We start from the raw sequence: 24852 nt of genomic DNA, 5'->3' as shown, positions 1-24852 counted from the left end.
GGAGCAGGACATAGTGGCCCAGGACCTGTCGGTGGTTGTTTTTTTTTTTTCTGTTTTTTGCTTTTACTGATAGCCATCAAGTGTGTGTGTGACCCACCCCGAGGGAATGTTGCACTTGCTGCAGCCACTGCTGGAATTCAACTGGAGGGGCGCACCCTCACCCTCTCACCCTCACGAACTTCAGTTCGCCGCTCGGCGTCAGTGGCCCTCATTGAAGTTTGGTTTCCCTTCGTTTATTTGTTGCATTTCCACATAATTTTGTTATTTGTCTGTCGAGTGACAAGTGTTGGCATCAAATGTTTTCAGTGCCTTTGGTTTTGCTTTCTGTTCCCAAGGGTGTTGGATCAACCGAGTGCTACTATGCACAATTAGCCAGGGGGTAGTTTACTGTTCACTGCACCAAGGTCACCCGACGACCTGTATTTACAAACTTTATCCATTTCCACTTTAAAGCTGTGCAAGTAGGAACTATGCAACATTCGTGAGATATTTTAGATATAAAACTATCTTTATCTTAAAGAAAAGTATCTTTAAGATACACTTATTTGTGGCTTCCAGTCGAATAATTACAACGCAAAACAACTTCCTCAAGGCACAAAATAATCTTTAAGTTTCGAATGTATCCTTGAGATATGATTATATCTCATAGATCAAATACATCTTTAAGTAGCAATCGCACAATATCCAAATATATCTTTAAGATATTCAATCACTTTACTATATAAAGCAGCCAAGCTTTATTTATAAGAAATATACAAACTATCTTACAGATACGAATCTTTTTCAAACCTATAAGCGCATCGGAAAGAAATTCAGTTTATACTGCATTTATTGTACAAATAAACTATTGAATCAAAGCATTTTCCATTCAAGTCTAGCGAATAATGCGATTCTCTGGAAAACGGCGAAAAATGAAAAATTCACACAATTCAATTAGATGGCGGCCACGAAATTGCGTTAATGAAAATTGCAAATAAACAACAACAACAACAAATGCATTGAAAATGGGGAAAAGCCAAAAAGCCTGTTGAAAACTGTAACAGCGGAAATATGCGAGGAAATTGCAAAGACGCTGACTGAATGATGGGCGCCAGCTCTCAGACGTTGGGCGGCCCAACAATCCGGACGTCGATATTTGGGGGAGTTGGCCCGGAAATTGTGGCTGGCAGAGTCAGGTTAGCCAAAGCCGTTGCTGAATGAGTAGCCTGAAACACGCTCAAGAATCACTATATAGAAGAAACAATAAATGTCATAGACAAAGGCAAACGAAGGCGCTTACAAAATGATTTTCGTATTGCTCAAATAGCAAAACCTAGTTTTTGCCTTTAAGCACTTAATTTGCTATAATTGAAGCTGTTTTCAACATATTTATTAATTTGTGTGCTTCAGACTTGAAATTCGCATTAATAATATAATTAATGAAACACACACACACATACAGGAGCAATGGCAGAAAAAAGCGCAGCCTCACATCCGGTCAACATTTTGTCGCCATTGCCGTCTCTCTTTCTCATGTGAACTCTTTTGTGGCAACAGCAAAAGATACAAATAAAGCAGAAATTAAAAAAAGAGGTAAACCAAATTACACGAAGCTCTTGCACAAAAAAGACACACACCATCGAACTAATAGTGAGATATAAGTATATACGATATATGTACATATGTAGACGTATATAGAGGCGGCCGTAGAGTGAAGTTGAATTCGGAGTTGAAGTCTGCTCAGATGGCCCGTTGTCCGTTGTTTAGTTAAGCGCAAATCTAAAACAAGTTACAGTTCATTCATTTCCATTAATTCATTCAATCGTGCAACGAACCGGCTTTGGGTGCCCCATTCATCGAGCGGATGTTCGCGTAGTTCTTTTAGGGGGCCTCAACTCCAGTCCCAGCACCAGCCCCAGCCCCAGCCGCAGCTCCAGTTCCAGTTACAGCTCTCAGTCGACGTCTTAGTCTCTCAATCTCAATCGGTGCCCCAAAGACGATTTCCCCCACTAAACACACTCACGAACATAATTCGATTTTATTTATTTTTGATTCGTTTGCCGGAGTTAATAATTATAAATTGGCGTATGTTGGCCAACTGAACAGCAAAAAAGTTACAGATACATTTAGATATCTGAGCATGTGCTTGTCTATCTCGCTATCTCACTCTCTCGCTCTCTGTGTGTGTGTGTATCTCAATATTTCTCCATTTTGTCGTTTTTGTTTGCCTAATTCTTAATGATGCATAAAGTGCTTTGCTTGTCGCTCTTTGGCCGTTGCTTGGCAAATCAAATGTTGAAAGTTGATTGCAAATTAATTGCCAAGCTGCCCCCATGCAAGACTTTGATAGGTTTTACCAAACGCTTTTTGCAATGCCAACAGCGAATAGATCTTTGCAATTAGCTATGCATAATCTAAATGGGTTAATTTGCGCATGTGGCAAGTTTTTGTTTAGGCCATCCAATAAAAACTATGAAAATTAATTTTAGTTCATGTTTTTAATTGAATGCGAAGTGCACTTTAAATGCAGTCAAACAATTAATGTTTCTTACCATTAAAAGTGATTTGCGTAATTAATTTATATAATTACAATGATTAAAGCGTTGAGTGAATAAATGCTATTTATTGAATTGAACTTTTTCAAACTTATTGTGGATACGTTTCAATGATTCGCATTGCAACAGAAACTGTGCTTCGCTCTGGTTCAGTGCCTAAAAGAGTTTTCGTTAGAAATGACGAGATATTTATATAAAAAAAAATAGATCTATTATTCAAAATGAAATTTATTCGTATATAATATAAATTTTAAGCACAGCGGGAAACACGTTCTTCAAACCCGGAATCGGAATTTATTTATTACTGCAAGCTGCAAAACGGAGAAATTTATTTAAAGAAAAATCAACTGAACCGTGCTAAATTTTGACTTTAAAATTTTGTGTTATTATTGTAATATATATATATATTTTTTTTTCTTAGCAAGACTGAACTGTAAAGCAAAAATACTTTAAAGTATCACATTTTTATATAGGAAATTTAATAAATAATTTTTTCATTAAAGTATAGTTATGGAAATATAGAAATATTTTGGTAAAAATTTACATAAATTCAAATTAATATTAATTAATTAATATTTATATTTATATAAAATATAAAATAAATATTTATATATTTATTTAATTTTATTAACCCGTATTCCAATTTTGTTTTTGTTTTATATAAATTACTTTAATTACATATTTATATATATTTTTTTCGTCTTCTAAATATACTTATTTGATTAAAGCATTTTTAACTCAATTTTTTCTTTAGTTTTATAGAGCGTTAGTAGTTTGTATGGCGATATATATAGTTTATCACAAATTGCAATCAAAGTTCAGGGTAGTTCATAGCACAACTGTGAATAGATTTTAACAGCTTATTCATTCGCAGCTAGTGTTACATATGAATGCAACTATTAATGTATTCGTACATATGTATGTATACTGCTATGCAAGGCAATTCGTATCTTTCGTCGCTGCGTTTCGTTCATTGCCTTTGGCTCTGGTCGATGTTGCTGTTGTTGTTGTTGTTGTTGATGCTATTAGCGGCTTTCGCATTATACAATTTAATGTTTTATTTTTTTCTCCGAGTCAAAAACAACAACAACTAGCAACAAAAAGTCCAACTCACAGTTGCCGTTGATGTTGTTCTTTTGAATGTTCTTTGTTTTAAATTAACTCGACCGTAACGCTTTTCTATGGCGTAAATTTACATCTACGTACGTAACGAAATAAAACGAGCACAAAAAAACAACTGAAAACTGAAAAAAAGGCAGCTTGAGTCCCAACATCGAGGAGACGCCGTCATCGTCACCGGCGTCGACATCAACAATGGGTATATAAAGCCAAGGTATATACGTATATAGAAAAATCTACTGGGTAGACGAATATTGCCAGCATAGTCGAGCGCGTTGCCTCGAAACCCATTTGAATTTTTAGCTATGAATACGTAAAACCGGCCGGGTCGAGGGGTGCAGCAAACACACACACACACACACTAAGAACATATTAGATCCAATGCCAGCGCTTGGTGTTGCCTTTGGCGCGCGTCAGATTCAGCTGAATATATGATAATAAATTAAACGAAATCCACTGCGAACACTACAATGTGGCAGTAGCTAACTAACTGCCGATCGCACCAACCACAAAAGAGAGAAAAAAAGGCTAGAAAAGGGAAACCGCATAGCTGCAACTCCCCCAATACGCGAGAGCAGAGCAAAATTCTAGGTTGTGCGGCTTTTGAACCATGCAAAAGAAAAAAAACAAAAAAAAAAAAACTGAATAATACCATTAAGCCGAAACCGTTCACTTGACTTTTCACAGCTTGGCGCGCTCTGCCACCACCAGCAGCACCATCACCACCACCACCACCAGCACCACCAATAGTTGACCAACGAAGCGCGCAGGCGCACAGTACAAATCTTCCACTTCAACTCTGTTGCGACTATGTTAATTAGCAGCAATGTGATTTCTGGCTTGAAGGCCTTCCAGCCTGGCCCTAACCATTGTTGCTGCGAGAGTATGATTAATATGCTATTCTAAGTGTAGCCTCTGCCACGGCCTGAAGTGGGCGCATTAAATTCCGCTAAATGCTATAATAATATGCCTGATGTCCGATGCTAACATCTAGTGGATGCCCCAGTAGCTAATTCCCATTTTAATTTTTTTTTCTCTACTTAGCTTTGCTTTGCCTCGCTGCAGAAACAATGGCGTTAAAATTAAAAACGAAATTTAATTTTATGACCTTAACAAATTTGCAATCAACATAATTCTGTTGAGTCGTAGTTGTTATGACTGAAGGGCCCTATGTGCTCCGTCTTGGCCATGGTGCGTGGTTCGTATATTAGCCGGCCGTCTTTCTATCCATCTATCTGTCTCTGTCCCATCTCGTCTTCTGACCGTCGCCATGTTCTGCTTCGTTGCCACATAATTTGTGGGAGGTGAAAATTGTCTTGCGTTAATGGCTGAATTTAGAGTAATTAATATAGGCGGATGGCTCTAAAGGTTCATTTTATTTATTTTATGTGCCTTACATTGTATGCTAATCAACAGGTAATCATGAAATCTAAATGTATGTATATGCCCTTCTTTGCGATTGTCGGTATTAGCACAACATTTATCTAGGGCGTGACTATCAATCATTTAAATAGATCACATGTTTACAAGTCTGTTTCAATAATCAACAGATAAGTAATCTATGTGCTTTTCTCGCCGATTCTCAACCCAGAGGAATGTATATATGATCCTCGTTTACTTACATCAATCATAGACTTTGTTTGCAACTATATATGACCAACAAATATTTCATTTTTGACACATTGCAATGCCCCTTCTATACACACCCATAGTACTTTATATGAAAGCATATTGTGGTAAACAATAAATAGCATATAGTATATGTGCACCTTTCTCCGCGATTCACAATGGTTGCTAAGTTAAATTCAATCTTCTTTGACTATTCAGGTCTAGATGAAGCTCTTGATACTCTTTCAATTTAATGAGTTGTTTGTAATTACATCTTTCAGTTCAGCTTTTCACACCGTTTCTGGCAAGCAAATGCAAAGTAAATTGACCTTAACTTTTTATAAGCCCACACTCGTACACACACCGACGCAGACACACGCACACATATGCTTGTAGACATGTGTAAACAAGTACTCGTGTAATCTGTCACATGCAAAGAATTCCATTGTCGCTTTCAAAATCAACAAACTGTAACTAAACTAAAACGCTTGGCACACACTCAAGACTCCACAACTGTCACAAATACACTCACGCGAGTGCTTGTACTTATATTCGCGATCGTCGCCAGAGTTCACAGCAAGATATAAATATGTGTTGTATATGCGTGTGTGTGTCTGTGTGTGTGTGTGACACGCAATATGGCGATCAGAGGCGTTAGTTCTGACTCTGACCCCGTGGCATGGAGTAGTTGAAGGTGGAGATGGGACGTCTGAATGGGCACTCGAATGTATCTACAAGTCAAATATGCATTAAATGTGTCATTTCGTGTGGCAACAACCTACGCGCGGCACGAGCAAAGACACTGCTCGCTTGGCCAGGCGATCTGAAAAGCGAATGGAGCACTCACCAGGCTAACTGACAAACTGCCTGACTGACTCTCGGGTCTGTCTGATCGGTTGGCTGGCTGGGCTGAGGTTATATGCCGACATCGGCATGATGTTGCTTTTGCTGCTGCTGTTGCTGATGATGATGAACATGAATCAACAGCCACACACAACGGCAACAATGGCAACTCTTCAAGCTTGGACAAACATTTCACGCATCAGGCATTTTATTGTGTAGAAATATATGTATAGCTATACATATGTATATATATATATATATATATATATATCTATAAACTATGCCACCAATAACAATCTGCAGTGAAAATAGAACAAATTTTTCGCAAAACATTCGTTTAACAATAGACGAAAGCAAGCATGGCGTCGCTTGGGTGTCGAAAGGTGGCTGGCCTTTCCTCGCTCAGCTGTAAGGGCTTCCAATTAAGCCAAGCTAACATATGATTCTGACCAAATCTTTGCAATCCGCTGAGAGAACAATAAGCGAAGGCAGCGCTAATAAAAAAGACGAAACAATTTTGCGTGCAAATATCTAAGATACACTAGCCCAGATGCGCTCTCAAGCAAAACACTGAAAGACCCTGGCTGTCCATACAGCCACCAATACACGCGCAACTATAATCATATGTGAGTTATTGTATCTGGGCGTTTTGTACACACTGATGACTAAGCGTTAGCTGTACAAAATTGATTCGAGAAAATCTAAAGAAAATCATCATAGAAGGGAGTTGCTGCATCGAAAGTGATCTGTATTGAGGCAAGAGCTCTGACGTCGTCGTATGCCACATAGCACCTCAATCTAATGCGTTCCAGAATGTAGCCGGTAATTGTAAATCATTCAGCATGAATTATATAAATACATACACATATATATTATATATTTATTGAGAGTGATATATATAGTTTATAGTATATCGGCTCTGTGCATGTGTTCAGAAATTGCTGCCCGATGACGAAATTCGAAGCGTTTTCAACTTTTTTTGCGCTTCGCTGGGTTTCGGTTGTAGGTGTTGCTTGACTTTGCTGGATGCCAGTCAAGAGCTGTAGGTGCGGGCAGCGGCAGCTCAAATTAAAACAAACTTCACAAAAGAATACACAGTGTATAAGAAGAAGAAGAGGAAGAAGAAGAAGAAAAGTAAAAGAAACGACCATAAAAATAAATTCAAGTTAGTAGCTGAGCGTTCATGACACTGTTTCTTGGTTCTTCGACTGTTAAATTTGGAAAACCCTTGGCAAGGCATAAACTCAATTTTAATGGGTACAATTAATCATAATTTGTTTTAGTTTTGATGGCGATATACGATTTTCGTGGAGAGACGCTTTTAATTGCCGTTTGCGAATGTCAAGCCGAGATCCGCCAGCCAGACGAACACCTGGTTGATATAAATATCAAGACTTCATTAACATTAATTGCCAATGCACTCAAGGACGCAAGTCAAAGTCCAAGTGTCAACGGGGCAATGGCACTTCAGTTAACATATCCCTTCAATTCCCAAACAATTTTCACACAATCTTAAGTTGGAGTTTCACGGAGACGTGTACATAAATTCATGTATGCAAATGGTCAAACTAGAGATGGGGCGATGGGGCGACGGCGGCGGAGTGCGGTGTGCGGTGTGCGGGCCAGCTTGAACATCAATAATATGTAAATGCAGCAAATTAATGACTGACAAAAAGACAATCGAAACGAATTAAGCAAACAACCTACAAAACCAGCAGGAGGGTTCTCCAGACCCAAACACCGCACGATGAAAAGCCGACTCGCATAATTTGTATGCGGGCAAACGATCCGCAAGATGAGAGTCGACAAAAAAAAAAATGAAAAAATTAAATAAAACACAGTCACATGCGGCTCGACGTCCATATACAAAATTATTGAATCAAATTGAAGACGTTCGCGACTAACAGAAACCATTTAAGACCGAGCACTATCCACGATTTACGAACAGGCATTAATATAGAACTTAACTTGGACTGGCTAGAAGCGCTACAATTAGTCTAAATTTAACGATCAGAAGAGTTGCTTAACTAATTGAGTAAGTTGCAGACACAAATCTGTATAATGCAACTTGAAGATCGACAATTGATAATGCTCGAAGTTACCTTATAACCATTGAAAGTGTATATATAGCATATATTGTTTTCTTAGCCCTGACCTTAAGTATCATTGGTCCAGTATTTATATATAAGAAATAATATTATATACATGATCTGATTTAACATTAATATAGGTTCCTTTATAGACATTTTTCTATATATACTATAACTATGTTTGCTATATCTTCAACTTGACTTTGAGAAGCGTATGCTAAAGTCGTCCAAGTTGTTTAAAGGCACTTATTAAAATAAGTCTTTTGTCAAATTGGTTGACTATTTCATTAGCTGCGCACGCTTATGGCTACGCATATGGAAATATGTGTATAAATATATATAACATTTATGGTCATAATGTGTCAAAGACCATAAATTCAATTAATTTATTATAATGTCAACAGCAGCAGCCAGTCGGCTAACAGTAACTGCAGCTCCAGCTAGGCAGTGGGCAGAGGGTTTTCAAAAAAAAAAAATGAATATCTGTGGCGATGGCGCATGCTACATCATGTTAACACTGGCTCAGCAGATGCCGCTGTCGATGCCGCTGCCGATCCCGATGCAAATGAAGCTAAAGATGCTGATACACCGATACAGATGCAGATACAGATACAATGCGAAAGATACAATGCATTAATGATGCGACGCTGTCGCTCCAATTTGTACGGCAGGCAGCGCATTTAATAAATGTATCTCAAGCTGTGTGCCGCGGGGTCGCCGCATGCTCCGCCTGCCGCCTGCCGCCATATATGTAAACAAAATTAAATGGATATTTAGATATGCTGTCGACGTGGTCTCCGGCAGCCTACGCTGGCGCCGGTCGCACCAACACCGCCACCGACAACATTTAGCTATTTGTTTTAAAATTTAATTTCCGTTTCAATTTCAATTTCACATAAATAAATTAAAAGCCAATCCAAAAATACAACAAATAAAAGCAGCTCGCACTCCGCACTCAATGGATTGCAGAGCGCATTAGCGATTAATAAAGATCTGGATATGCCCATTGCTGCCATACATAAGCGTAATCATCGATCGTAATCGGTATCCAAATTCAAATTCAAATACAAATCATAGTCGTAGTCGTAGGCAGCTCCAGCAAATTATTGCCGAAATAACATTCCGCCGGATGCACTAAACATATGCCAATCTATCTAGAAGATATCTACATACTTGTATTTCATGGGAGGATGTGCCATAAACAACTTGGATGGCTTAATGATCATCACATGTCATGGATTTGACACTAATTGTGGCAACAAATCTGTTCTATATATTTATGGTTCGATATTCAATTTGTATCTTACAGATACAATCTGTTTGCGTATCGCATGGGCTTGTGTATCCTATGGCTAATGGTTTACTTACCGTTGTGTGGCATGGCAGGTGTCGGTGTGTGGTAGCTGTTGCTCTTATCACTGCTCGCCGCCGTTGTCGCATAATCCATGGACAGGCGACTTGCAATGGTGTTGTTAGAGACGGGCGTTGTGGTCGGCGTCGCTGCCTGGTAATTGGATCCGCAGACCGAGCTACTGGCAGACGATTCAAAGGAATTGCCATGCACAATATCCTCATTTGGTTTTTCACAATCTGTGGAAAGGAAATTCAATTAGTTCAACAATATTTTCATTACCTTATTAGGGGCTCGACCTAAACTAAAAGCTTTTTTATTTAGGTTTTTAAATTCAATATGTTTATGAGAGCAAAAAAATTGTTAAGCTCGGCCAAATCAAATTCGTAACGGACCGAGCACCACCGGACAGGAAGCAACGGGCAAAAAGCAACAGGTAACAGGTAACTGGCAACAAGGTTTGCCAAACCCCTTTCACAACTAAGTTAGTAGCCAGCATTCCGCCCCAAATCAATTTAGTCCCTGATTTCGTTAGCGTTTGCCCCACGACTTCCGCCCAGTCAGCTGCCAATTTGGCCTGTAGCTTTATGGCCAGGTAAACCTAGTTTGTTAAAGCGTGCACAAAAAAGGACGATAAAAAGGACCTGCGAGGTTTTGTGATTTAATAAAAGCGTACAACATATTTTAAAATATTTGAACAAATTTAACTCTTATAAATAGGGTGTGTAAATAAGAAGAATTGAAAAAGAGCAAATCAAACAAGGTAAAGTATTTTTTTTTATTAATAAAAATAAGTTCAAATATATAAAATCCTAATTTAGCTCTTTTATATGGATTGAGCAAATATTAAATGTATTTGCTAAAAACCAGAAAAAAAATTGGCTGTATATATGTATGTATGTTGGTTTTATTATATATGCTGATTTTATATATGCAAAGTTATTTAAAATATAGCGTAAGCTCTAGCAAATTGATAGACTTGTTAGTGTAAGCTAAGGACTTGAGGATTTGAGTCTCTAAGAAAATAATCAAGACGTCTACTTTGTTATTCGACGTCAAATGACAAACTCGAGCGACAACAAATTATTTTAATTAGCTCCAAAAATTTCTATAAATTCATAATTAAATGTCAAGTCTTCTAACATATTTTAAAAGCAAAACTATATAAAATTATAATAACTATTAATTTGTTTGGTCAGAAGCTTAATTATTGATACTCTAATCATGTTGGCTTCAATAAGAAAGCTAATAAGCGAGGCCTTTTCATTATTTTAATTGATACTAAAATCTTGTCTCAGTTTTTTATGTGCCATAAATTCTCTGAAATGCCCGTTAAAAATTAATATTCAACTAATCTATTTATAATTCAATATTGAATAATTCTACATATCTTTCAAATCTCTTGCAAACCCAATTAAATTATAATAGTTTTCATATACATATGTATATTCGAAACAGCCAATTATTGAATGAATATTGTATTCGGAGAGGGCAATATTTAGTAGTTTCTAGCTGACTGATGCCTGAGTGATTGACTTAATGTGTGACTGGCGCCAGCACTTGATGTTGGATGCCTGTCACGTGCTCACCTTTTTGTAGTATATCCAAATGCTCCCACAGAATGTCGCCCGTGAACGCCGGCGTTATAGCCAGGAATTTCTCTTTGCCCAGCTCGACCATCTCACGGCCGGTCATTTTGCAGAACGGGCCCAGGTCCATGGAAAGCAGCGAGAATTCGTTTTTGGCCCAGTTGAGCCAGTAGATGACATGCTCCTCCGTCCATTCGCGGGGATCTGAAATGAATAAATTAACAACATGAAAATACGTAATTCGATTAATAAACATTTTCTAATGCCGCATTCATTGCTTGTCTAATTAATTGTTATTCGTATTTTTATTGTTATTATTATTGATGTTGTTGCTGTTGTTGTGCGTGGGAGCGCTGTAAACCAAATTTCATTTCTAAGTCTATTGCTGTGGGAAACGATTAATATTCATTTATGATCACGTCTTTGAATGGGACTGTTTGTAAATTATTATTTCATTGGCGTTGCCAATGCAACCAATTGAAGTTTACACAAGTGCATGGGAATGAATGAATTCGTTAGTTTAACTGCTGACTGAGCTGCTGCTTACCTTTGGTTATATTACAGTTCTGCACCTCCTTCTCCCAGGAGGCAAACGAGGCTTTCAGCACCTCGTTCACCTTGCGATTCGTGCCAGGCGTGAGGGGCGGCAATGCTGTGGGCACATCTGCAAATCAATTGAAGGAAATACAGATTAGTAATTATATTCTACAATATATATTCAAAGGCTCTACTATATAGTTATCCTAATTATATCTAATCAATTACCTCGCAGTTTGCCATTGCTCGTGTGCAGCTGTTGCAGCTTGTGGGCTTTCAGGTGAAATTTGCTTGTTAAACTTTGATAACTATTGCTGAGAATCGTTTGGTGATTGTTGTTGTAGTTGTTATTGTTGTTGTTGCTGTTGCTGTTATAGTTCGCCGATCGCAGCGGCGGCAACATACGACAATCATTCCAATCGATCCATTCGTTTGTCATAATTTAGCAGTCACAACAGTTCAGAACTGCTTAAATGAATATGTAAGTATCTTGTTTATGGGTTAAGTATCGCTGTGCTCTCTTGGGTGTCAGAAGTCAAACCAATTAACGATGACTCGTATCGCACACTCACACACAAACACAAAGGGTGGGCAGCCAGCGATCGCTCAATTCAATTGCATTCAATTTATTGGCGTACAAATCAAAGCAGCATCAACAAATTTGACCCGAAATGTCAGTGAAAGTCGCGACCCTTTCGCCTCGTTGGATCTTGTAGATACAAATGTATCTGGTGGTTGGTTACTCTTCTTGTTTGCAATGCACATTTAACACAATTGATTGGCTGGCATTAAACACTAATTAGTCATCACAGCACTACTATTAACTTATGAGATTTGATTATTGCCTTGGCAACGAGTGTTGGCTTTATCAGTTGCGTTGCTTTATTTGTCTTTTACATAGAGATCGCACACACATGCACGCACACAAACAGATGCAATCGCACACAATTGAGCACATATACACACATAGCGTACATAGTAGACGCGCGCGCAGAGCGATAAGATTTATTTAAATTTATTTAAGTAAAAATGTACGTTGCACAATGCACAACAAAAAAACGAAACTGAAATAAATTTTGTAACTGGTCTCTGGTTCTCTGTGTATCTATTGGATTGCTGGATTTGTGAAGCCAAACTGAAACGAAACGATCGGGTCGTCCGTTGGGTATCCTAAACAACGAGAAGAAACGAGCCAGAGAGACACAGACAGAAGCGCAGAGCGCGAGAGTGAGAGCGGAGTGCGCAACAAGTGGAATTGAAATGCCAGAGCTAGCGTCGTAAATCTGAGAGCGAGGCGAAACGAGTGGAATTCATTCACAAACGAAACTGTTTAAGCAGTGCTACGTGCGAGCGTAAGAACTGGGAGAGGGCATGTTTAGCTATATGCGTGCGTATGCTCGTATGTGTGTGCTCGTGTGTGTGTGTGTGCGGAACGGAAACGGCCATCACATCGTGCCGACAACAACAACAGCAGAGCAACAGCTACACCTAGTAAAACAACACAACAACAAGCTGTTTGTTTAGCAATGAGAAAAAAAAATCGCTTGGAATGAAAGCCAAAGCAAACAACAAACAAAAACAGGCGAACGGCAAAGGCAGGCAACAGGTGACACTGCGTACAGGGTGTAACAGGTGCACAAAAGTCAACCCGCAAGTGTGTGCAAAGTTCAAAAGCTCTGCCTACTGCTAGCTGGCCTCACTCTCTCTCACTCTTTCTCTTCGTTTATCTCTCTCTGCATATCTTTTACTGCCGAAAAGCACTTTGGCAAAGTGAACAAACGAGATCAGGTGACCGAAGTAGCTGCTCAATATTCCTACACACACATGCATACTTACGAGTGCATATGTACGATGTACATACATGCATGCTTGTGTGTACGTGTGCACCTCACATATGGCAAGCCTTCTCAAGTTTCCTTACACACATTGCAGGCAGAGAGCAAAGGCAACAACAGCAACGGCATCGCATTTATGAATGAATTTCTTATGTTGCCTTGCACGCGCATTCTCGTTCGAAAAAAACTCCAGCCACAGACAATGAGACAACAACAAGAAGTTGTAGAAGAGAAGAAGAAGCGACGCCTCGGCTCGTTTTCTTAACGTCAAAAATATATACAAGAACAACAACAGCAACAACAGCAATGACAGCAGCGACAGCGACAGCGGCAGCAGCAGAAGAAACAACAATGATCGACGTCGGCGTCGCCGCTTCCGCTGCTTCCGTTTGCTTTGCCTTCCATTCGTATCGCTATCGAACACAGGCCCGTGGTAAATAATGCATGTGAATGTGATAAAGCAAAACGGCTAGGAGAACCGAAACGCAGACGTTGAGACGTAGGCAGAGACGAAGACGGCGACGGCGACGGCGTTGCCAACGGCAGCGACTCGCACAAATTATAAGTACGATATATACTATACAGGCGAGTATATAGAAAGGAAGGAGAAGGAGAAAGAGTAGGAAAACAACAGCCATAAGATAGAGCTATTATGACAACGCGACCAGGTAAATTTATGAATGAAACAAACGCCCGATGCGGCGTCGTGTTTCGAGTCTATGAATGAATTGAAATTACGTGCGGCGACGTGGCTGGCAGCGGGCAGCGGGCAGCGGCGCTGAGATCATTTGGTCATTATCACAAAACCGCATATAATTGGCGACAAACGCAGGGGGAAACCCCACCGCAGCACTCAAATAACACACACACACAGATACATAGAAATATACATATATGAATACAAATGTACAAAAATGTGCATTATGTGAGAATGAGCCTTCGGGGTGGGCGCATCTGCGTGTTCAAGAAATGGCTTAGCTTAACTTACACAGGTAGCTACACATATTTGACATTGCAAATGTTTATGTATGTTGTATGTGGCATGTCTTGCGACTAGTTGGCCAAAAGGGAAAACTCTTTAAAACGCAGTAGTTACAACTTTAAATTACAAAACGTCTGTGCGTGTCTGAAATTCATTATGAATTACCTGCTGACTGGCCCATCATACAATGCCTTGATGGAGTTCCATGGTCGGGGCCACACACACCACAACGATCAGACGGCTTGGGTGTTGCGGCCTATGCCAGGCTACGGCTACATTCCTGGCCAATGGCCAATGGCTTGCATGCTAGCTGAGATGCGGTTGGCAATCATCAGACATATCTGTACTTATGAGGTGTTCATTGTTCGCTCTTCACGCTCCGAACTAGGTCAATCAAATCATTATAAGCAGCACGACGATGAAGAAGTCAAGATGCGAAGCTCCAATCAGAATTTTCATTCAAGTGGGTTAGCTTCCAACTTTGGCAGACTTTTGATACAATTATATCATTATGTGTGTGTATGTACATACATGTGTGTATTGGTGAGCTTGTGACTTTCTCGATTAATAGCTCCTAATCATCTTTAAGCTGCATGGAAATGTCATGGGTGATTGGCCATATCTTAGCTAAAGAATTACTAGAATTACTGGCATCACTATAACTAATAGGGTCTACATTCAAAATATCACGTAGTCCATAAAAATAATCCTCAAGCTTTATCCAAACTAATCAAGGCTTGCGAATGAACTTGAATTACGCCCAGTGCTCAATGATTCACATTAAGTATTTGACTCCTTATCTTTATTTTCTTATTACTCTTCTCATTTCTCTTGTTTTCGCTATACGATTTTTTCTACATGCGCATTTTACGCCTATGACGCTTATCAAAATTCCAAGAAAGAGCGCCGCCAAGGAAATGGAGTACTTGCAAAAAATTTATTAGTGCAGGTTATTTTAGTGCTTATCAATACTGATAAGAGCAACAACCAAATGAAAGTAGGCCAAAAACACAAAACTTCAATATACTATAGAAACATTGAATGTTAAATGCATCTAAATTAGTTTCTGTCTAATCAAAATGCGGAAGAGAAAGATATCTGTATGTCTGCCTGACTGTCTGTCTTGTGGGAACTTTCAGTTGGAATGTGTGCGTGTGTGCGTGTGTGTTTGGCACGCGTGTGAACAAGTTAACTTCCGGTTGTAAAAACGGCAAATGTGATCGTTATCTAACATAACGGAACATTGGCAATTTATTTAAAGTCCACTTTATAGTGATTGGCAATTTCTTAGAATTTCAGCGCGCAAATCTCTCAGCCCAACTTGAAGCAGCTGGAGCGATTTAAAAATTCTCAAAATTCAAATAGGAATTCGCGATAACCGGAAGATTTGAAAGTTAACAACGGAAGTTATAATCAATATTTGTTGATATCGTATCAATATGTGAAATAAACTTCTTAGGCCAAATGGCCTAAGTGGCCTTAGTGGAAAGTATTTCTTTCGCTAACTGCTCAGAATTTTAACTTGCTTTTGATTTAGTTGTAGGAGCAACTGGAATCAATTAAATCATTTGCGGGCACATCCTTATAAATGTGCCCCAGACCCAGCCCAGCGACAGGTGGGGCAACGTGCAACAGACAACACGCAGCCATGCCACAGCCAAATGGCAGCCACAGGCGAACGAACAGCCAGCCAGCCACAAAGCGAGGCAAATCAACAACATTATTAAGTATTTGCTATTGACTTCCGGTCGTTAGATATTTCATTACCAACATCGAGTTGGAGCTGGCGTTGGAGTCAACTGGAACTGTTGGCTCGAAGTTGGGGTTTCTGTTTGCACAAACAGACACACACACACACACACACAAAAGAGACAAGTAAAGACAAAGTGCTCAATTTTATTAAATTGTAAAAGTTCTCGGATAATAATATAATGTGAAATGATCTTAGCTAAGATACGCTGCACTTATCGACTGCAACGAATCTGTCTCACATCTAATTGAAATCAGTTTAGCAAGCACATCATCTGCCTTCAATGTCCTGTTCTCTGTGCCATCAATGTCCTTTGATTTCAGCTTAAGGCACCTCGGGCTATACAAGGCTACTTTGCAACATTTTTAAACTAATTTGATTCCATGACGATTGAAGTGAACCACAACAACTGCCAATTAATGGAGGTGTGGCCAGTCGCTGGCATTCAAGGATTGTGCTTTTAAGCTCTTTAAACATAAATTACGTCCATAAGGGAGCGATAAATAAAAGTTTATGTAAATACGAATTGAAAGTGAGGCAAAATGAGACAAGTTCTTGGAAAAGTTCACAAAGGCATACATAATTAGCGACAGATTGAATACTCTTACATTAAATATTATGGCAAGTTGAATTTGTAAATGAAAATGTTTGTTAAGCTTTTATAGTATAGAATTTTAAAATTCTATATTCAAGAATACTAAGAAAATACTACTCTAAAAAAGGGTAAAAAATAAAAATTAACTTGTATATAGAAAACATTTGAAGAGTGCACAAAATAAGTATAATTACATAAAAATTGAAGTTATAATTTGAACAAAATAATATTTAAAATAAAATATAATAAAATTTTTATTGAAGAACTTCAAATTTAAAATATCAATAAATATCTATTACTAGTATACTAACTAACTAACTAAAACTATTGTATGGTTATTTCCCACAATTTCTAGACTATTCACGTTTCGGCTATGGCTAAAATCAAAACACAAATACTTGCTTAGTATAGACTGTTTTATTTTTTACTTTGCCTTGACGCTTCGCTTCTACGAAAACCTTATATGCAGTTAAGTTTTGTGGCCCTATCAGACAAGAAATACAACAACAACATCAATTCTGGATAAAACGGGGAGCCTTCAGAATTATATTGAAAGCAAATAAATCAAATAATGTGCATCCAAATTACGACAAAGCACACACAGAGGCGTTTATACACACATATATAAATAAATATGTATGCATGACAGGCTGTCTGGCTGTCTGATGGTGCGGTGGGGTGTTTAATTTTATATATTTTTCATTTTTCTTTTGTTTCTCACTTTTTTTTGTTTTTTATTTTTTGCTTTTTATTTCGATATAAAAATAATTGCAGGAATTGTGTGAGACGACGTCGTTTGGCTGACAAGCAGCGCCAACCAACGGACAGATACTTGTTGTAGTTGCAGTTGCAGTTGTTGTTGCACTTTAGCAGCTGAAACAGCAAAAGCAAGTGCAGGAGGAGCAACAGCAGCAGCAGCAGAAGCAGCAGCAGAAGCAGCAGCAGCAAAAGACAGAGAAATCCAGCCAAAGATGTGGCCCTGGCAGAGAGCTGAGTTGTCGTATGAAACTTACTACACCGGAAATATAAAATTACACACTCAACACTTAAATTGTGTATGCCCGCCTCTCTCTCTCTACACGTGAGTGTGTGTGAGTCGGTGTGTGCGTGTGTGTGCTTCTCACATGTTGCATGCTGCACTGAAGATTCTAGTGGCTTGCACGGTGCGTGCTCCACCAAACAGGGTGCAAAACGATCGAACGTTTCGAATATTTTTGTGTAAGCGAACAGAAAACAAACGTAATAAATGATCAAATTAATTGCGAATTTGATGAGGGTTAAAAGCCATGGAAAAATGCTGCACCTGAGTTGTGTGTTAATTGAACATTTAAGCAATATCAATTGGTATAGACATACACGAATTACGCTCTAAATCTAAGCTCTCATTTGACCATCAGCTCGCAGAGACAATGGAAATTCGCAGAACATGAAATTCCCACGCACTTGAACTTGAAATTTCTTTTTATTGGCGATCCTTTCTTACATACATATGTACTAAGAAATGTTTGTTTGCTTTTTGGCAAAAGATGAAGAAACCAACCGAAAATGAAGAATGAAGCGACTCGAATTACAAACACATATTCGTCCTTTTTGTCGAGTCCTTTCTGCACGCTCAGCCTTTACCTGCTAATCCCCCCAAGGAGTGAAGCAATCCCAGCATCTTGATGGGATTGTAGATGAGGTGAATACCCTGCATAGCTGTTGTTGGGTCGGCATGCTCGACCTCTCCGCCAGCATGCATACAATTTAATCTGAAGCGACTATCACTTACTCCAAGCTGCCTGAGTACATTTCAATGCCCCGATCAAGGACTCGTCGCTTGGCGTCTGGCTCCAAGAGTCGTGGGAATACGAAGATTTTTGGTTTCCTTTTTGCCTTTGGCTTAATTTTGCGCTAAATTCTCAAGCTGCTTCAGTTGGGTCTTTTGCACACTTTTTCTCGCTCTCTGTCTCTCTCTCCCTCTGTCTCTTATTCTGGTGCTTGTCTCCCCTCAATCTTTTAATTCATTTCATTTTTTGTCTGCCTTCAGTGCGCTACTCCCACTAAGGCTGTGCGAAAATTTCAGTAAAAACGAATCGTCCGCCAACTGCTTAGTCACCTGACCAGGTAGCAATCCGAGAGTAATTGCTTGACCGTTGACGAAAGCTGATAACAAAGCCGCTCAATGTCTGGCCGCCACCATCGAGGGTAGCTATCGAGCCTGGCCATAGGGTTTCCCCCCCGAGTCCATATATTTGTTTATATATTTATGCTCAGATATAGCGCGATAACACCGGAGATAGAGCAGTTTCTGTTTCTAAGAACTACTTGCATTTCTGTGACTAATGCCGCGCTATCATCAAAACAAGTCCCAATAACGCGCTGTCTGCGCATAGCATTAGAACTTGGCTGCACTCACAATGGCCAGGCATTTAAATCCAATTTGCGGGGAACTATCTTCAAGCGACATTCCTCTGCTCTGGCAGCTGCTGCTGTTGCTGCTTTAATTGTCGTCTTTCAATTTTCATTTGATTCAATTAGCCTATGGAAATCTGACAAAAAATAAAGAAGAAGCCCTTTCGAAAGAGCTGTGCGCGTGCGCATTGCGTTGACATCTTTAATTGTGCATAGCTGGTCAGTTAATCAGCTCGTCAGTCAGTCAGCCAGTCAGCTCTTTAATTAAGGGTAGGCGGTACAAACACCATGTCTAATTGCATTTGACTGAGGGTAATAAAAGCATTATAATTATTTATGGCGAGGCAAACTAAGTTCATATTGCAGCTGAATTACTGCCTTCAAATTATATTTAAGCTCTTCAATTCCAATCTTATAGATAACATTGATGAGTCATTTGTATGTAATCCATTTATCAATTATCTAAATCTGCTCTGCTGTTTGTGTTTTATTTTATGCTTTTATAAGCAATTTCTTGATTTTCCCAGAAATTTTACATAGCAAATTCTACAAAATATTAATATCAATTAAGTTATTTTTGAATACAGCGCTTTTTCCAGCTAAGTAGGTAACCATATCTTAAAAGACAAATGGCACACACACAACCACGCTCACTAAATATTCACAGGAATAAAACATGCCCAATAACAACAACAAGAACAACAACATTACCTATAAAAAATGTTTATTTAGCAAACGATCAACACAAAATACAATTTATATAGACAGGCCAAAGTCAATCGATAGCTAGTGAGGTATTGAATGTGTTTTTGTGTGTGTATGTGTGCAGCGTGTGTTTATGAACACTGGAAATCCCCAATGAGAGAGATGGAGAAAAAAAAAAAACAACACAGGAATACAAAAAGAACAATTGCGTTGAAGCATGGCTAGATGCAGGGCAGGAAGATACCCTGTAAAAATGTTGAGTTAGAAATATAATTAAATTTGAAATTTTATATAGAACTTTTAAAGATAGTAAAAAGGCACGAAATGAGGAATTCTCAGCCGTGTGGAAACTAAGAACTTAAGAGCCAAATAAATGGACTAGTTTAATCTTAAAAAAAAAAATATAGCTAGAGCTAAATAGTGAAGTAGTGTTTCACTTATTTTCTTATTAATTTATGTATGTAAAATTGAAAATATAAAAGATATTTTACAGATCCATAAAACAAATCGCACTGATAAATGATTCAAACTTCTATGAAAAACATCTTAATTTTAGAGGTAGCTCAAATCAACTCTATTAAAGCAGGACACACCTCCCCATCAGCTGACTCCACACAGGGTATGGCACAGCAATCAGCTCCAAACCATTTTATGTAATAAAATTGATGATCAAACGAAAACTCTCACATGAATGCATTGGCAATGATCGAGGTGAATGGGGGCGGGGTATGCGAACGGAACTAAGATCAATCGTCAAATAGTTGGATTTCGTTTTTCGATTTCATTCTTTTCTCCTTTTGGGTTCTTGCTAAAAGCGAAATAAATTCATTTTTAATATGTGTATGCCATAGGCAAGGCATTATTGTTTTTCATATTTGTACAGCACAACTTTATGGGTATTTTGTTTCAACAACAATAGCAACACTAATAACAACAACAACAACATTAAAGAATACAAACAGATTGCGCGGCGTTTGCGTTTCATTGAATTCGCGTGCAGTCTTCGACGGAACTTGTCATGTTTACAAACAACAAAAGCTCACATTATTAAGAAATTGCCAAATATATTTAGTCTTAATATGAACATATATATGTACATGTATTTAACTAAATGTGGCAATAGATTTGCCCAGAAAATTGCTGCACAATAAATTCAGGCTAAAGAGAGAGAGAGAGAGAGAGAGAGAGAGTGAGAGGGAAAAGCGCATTGTTTATTTTCCAACGATTTTCCAGCAGTTGAAAAATAACATCAAACGACAAAACGCAAAATGAAAAGCACAGAAACAAGAAACAAAAAAAAACAAAAAAAAAAATCGGAAAACAAAATAAAATACAGCCAACAAATACGCATTTTTATGATTTTCGAAAACGATTTGTTATATGTACTATGTTTTGTATAACAACAGCAGCTTCTTCCTGTCCAACTCATCTCTATATGATTCTGTCGCAATGAAAATCTTAAATAATTATAACATACTATTTTGAGTTCCACAATGGTTTCGGTGTTTGGATCGGCTTCAGTTATGGTGGTGGTGTGGTGGTGGTAGGGGAAGTGGGGCTGAGATGTTATTGCAGTCGATAGATCAAAGCATTCGCTTTCATGTTTGTTGCCATTGCACTTGTTGTGGCTGCACTGCGTCTGGGCCGCTCGCATGGCTCGGAGTGTGGGCGGCAGCGCGTAGGGTGAAGGTGCGAAGAAACGGGCCAACGGAAAGCAACTGAGTGTCTGATATCAAACAGACACATTGGCAACTGTTTGAAGTGCAGTCATCGAGATTATGATTACCTACTGCATATTGTATACACACTCAAACACATACACACACAGACACTCGAGCATGCAGGCGTTAATGGGTCTAATGCAATAAAAAGTGCTGGAAGAGGAAATGCACCGCCTTTGGCACATTACACGCCAATCATTATAATCAGCAATAATTTTTAGTAAGTTTGATTAGCAGCTCGAAGTTGATATGACACATACAATATTAATATAACTAGCTTTAGCTATGATATTTTTTATATTTTATTTAAAGATTTTTTGACAAGTTTATAAGACGAGTGAAATGCAATAAAAACCACCCAACAAGGTATTATATATTATATCACATTTATGCTAGTGTTAATTAAAAAAAAAAAAATGAATTTTAGATAGATTTCAACTCCCTTTTATTCCATATTCATATTTAGTATTTAATGTTGAACTACTTTTATATTATTTCAAGTCATAATATTTAAATTATGGTAAGTTAACGAAGGACAAGTCTTCCTTATGTCAATAAAACTGTTTTTAAATATATTTAAATTCAGTCTCAATTTAATACAATTGTGTATTTGTATTTCTTTGGGATTGCCAGGACTTCATTTAGATCCTTTCCGTACTTTGAGTTGAATTTTACGAAAGTTCAATTTTCTAGACATAATATTATCCAAGTTGTCTTAAGTATTTATACAAATGTATATAAAATGTACTCGATACGATTGCTTCACTAGCATTCCATTGTATTCACTCCACTCATTTCATACGAAATGGCAATAAATCATAAATTCAAACAATTTCAATGCTTAAATAAATCACAACAGAAATATGCGGAAATCGACAAGTGTAACGAAATTGATTGATCACCCAATTGGGCTAATCTTTCAGTCAGTTAATTGAATCAGCATCGATCAGAGTTAAGCCAATAAAAATGCCATATAAACAAAAGCAGCTCCAATGATGGAGTAGAGAATATCCATATATCAACATACATGCTGAGATCGTCTCTGTTGTAGATGGTTTTATGCTGTCGGTGATGTCTACATAAATCGCATGAGCAACAAAATTTTAATCAACACTCATTAACTCTACGAGATCGCCGGCAATATAATTAAGAGAAATTATGTTTCCACTGGCGCTACGTTGACGTTGAAGTCGAAGTGGAATATGTATCTTCGACCTGTTGGATCAATGGACCGGCCGCAGTTGTAGCAACAATACAAGTTGTTTGGCCTGTTGCTCAGATTTGTTGTTGTTGTTGTTGTTGCTGCTGCTGTTATTGTTGTTGTTGTTGTTTAACAATTTCGCAATTCAGCTGTCGATCATTTCATTCATAAAATGTGCATAGCACGGCATGAGGGAGCCCCCACTCACACACACACACCCCACTGGCGATTCATTCACACAGCTCGGCTGATCTGGAAACTCGCACACATCCGCACATGCTGGGTTAATGCCAACCACCCGCCTGCTCGATCGGTCCACAACAAACGAAGTGATTAATTCATGTATTGGTCCTCTCTCTCTCTCACTCTCTCAATCTGTCTCTTTCGCTCTTTCTCTTTGTCTATCTCTGGTCAGTGCCGGCCCCAACCATTCGGAGGCCCCCAGCGTTTGGACGTTTTCTCAATGAAACTGGTTTCGTCAGTTCGATTGCTGCCGTTGCGGCTGTTGCTGATGCTGCGGCTGCTGCTGCTGTTGTTGTTGATATTGGGGTTTATGTTATTATATTCATCCTCACCTGATCCCCAGCAGCTGCTCATCCGGTCAATGTGAGAAAAAATACACAACAGCACACTGCGAAAATAGACATTGCACGAAACGCATGCAACTTTTTCTTTTTACCCGAGCTGCACTCCAAGCACTGATCATTTAGCCAGATATTGAGCCAGTGCCAGCGTCAAATGAAATGCGAAAGCTGTTGCTCAGGATTGTATCTGGCATTCAAATCAGCTTTGGAAAACTTGCCAACAAGTGACCAGCCCAAGTCAACCTATTTCAGCATCCGCAACCGTAAAGGAAGCGGCCATAAATAAGCAAAGCAAAAAAAAAAAAAAAAAAAAAAAAAACAGCCGAGGAGAAGAAAATAAAAAGAAAGAAGCAGAAAAATAGCCAACTAAACTGGAAAAGCTGTTGCTTTTCTTTACACTCCCCCTAGCACACCCCACACCCCACACCCACCTCAACTGCGGAAGTTGGCCAAGCATGTGCAAAACAGTTAATGCGCACAGGATATGCTTCCGTGGCAAACGAGTTTTTGGCCTCGATTTTGTTTTCTTCTTGCCAATCGGTTAACTATCAAAGTTATTAATTAACCATTTATTTTAGCCAATATCATTTGCATAGAACTCTCAGCTCAGTTGCCAAACGCTAGAGCCAGTTCTGTGCGTTAATTGGCTTTTAATCGATTCGGGAAGCGCGCTTTAATATTTTCACAAGTTTTTTAGCTTTGGCATAATTTATGCAGTGGGAAGAGAGTTTGAGATTTTCGAGAATTAGAAATAAGAAATGCGGTCAATCACCCAAGACTAACTAAAACGGATATGGCTTTATGAACCAAATGCAAATCACATTTATAGGGTTTTCCTCTTAAAATAAATACTGCTTGGAAATCCTATAAATATAGTTATAGATTTCTTTTTATATTTTTAATAATTAAAATAAAAAATCATTTCTTGCATAGAGCAAACATAATGAGGCAGCGAAAGGAAGCTGCGACATAACAAAGATAGGGTGCGAGAGAGATGGAGAGAGGTTGGGCAGATGGGAGAGAGGCGCGACACAACTGGCAGCAACTTGAGCTTAAGGAAGGAGCCGCATTTTAAAGCGCAAGATAAACTCGCTGGGATGCTGATCGGATCGCATCAGCTGCCGCAGTTGTTGCTGCTGCTGCCGCTCAAGTAGCGGCTACAACAAACAACACCAGCGACCAGCGAACGAATCTCTGTGTGTGTGTGTGTGTAGATGCTTGGGCTGCTTGTCCAGCAGCAGGCGAAGCAACTAAAATACAGTAGCCGCAGCAGTAGCCGGCAAACAAATTACACACAATTCCAACTCCAAACAGAAACTTCACAGCATCCACACCGAACAACAGCAACAGCAACAACAACAGCTACAACATTATTATCTCTGCTTTATGTATGGAGCTGCAAGAGGCAATGCCT

General features: G+C 38.8%; 1 protein-coding gene across 2 annotated transcripts in view; it reads right to left on the bottom strand.

Moving 5' to 3' along the window:
- LOC6573089 (ETS-like protein pointed) overlaps positions 1 to 24852 on the bottom strand; it is a 58693-nt gene that overhangs the window by 13547 nt on the left and 20294 nt on the right. Inside the window, exons 1-4 of one of the 2 annotated variants that reach the window (XM_015166744.3) lie at positions 11900 to 12767; positions 11682 to 11798; positions 11135 to 11338; positions 9563 to 9784 (exon numbers count right to left, since the gene is read on the bottom strand). In XM_015166744.3, the coding sequence (XP_015022230.1) occupies positions 9563 to 9784; positions 11135 to 11338; positions 11682 to 11798; positions 11900 to 12110 (754 nt within the window). In that variant the 5' untranslated portion in view covers positions 12111 to 12767. Of the gene's footprint in view, positions 1 to 9562; positions 9785 to 11134; positions 11339 to 11681; positions 11799 to 11899; positions 12768 to 24852 lie in introns of those variants that run through there. The other variant, XM_015166745.3, reaches the window with a different exon arrangement.

Source organism: Drosophila mojavensis, unplaced genomic scaffold, assembly GCF_018153725.1.
Source record: "Drosophila mojavensis isolate 15081-1352.22 unplaced genomic scaffold, ASM1815372v1 contig_16, whole genome shotgun sequence".
Lineage (NCBI taxonomy): Eukaryota > Metazoa > Arthropoda > Insecta > Diptera > Drosophilidae > Drosophila > Drosophila mojavensis.
This window is presented reverse-complemented; position numbering and strand designations above follow the sequence as displayed.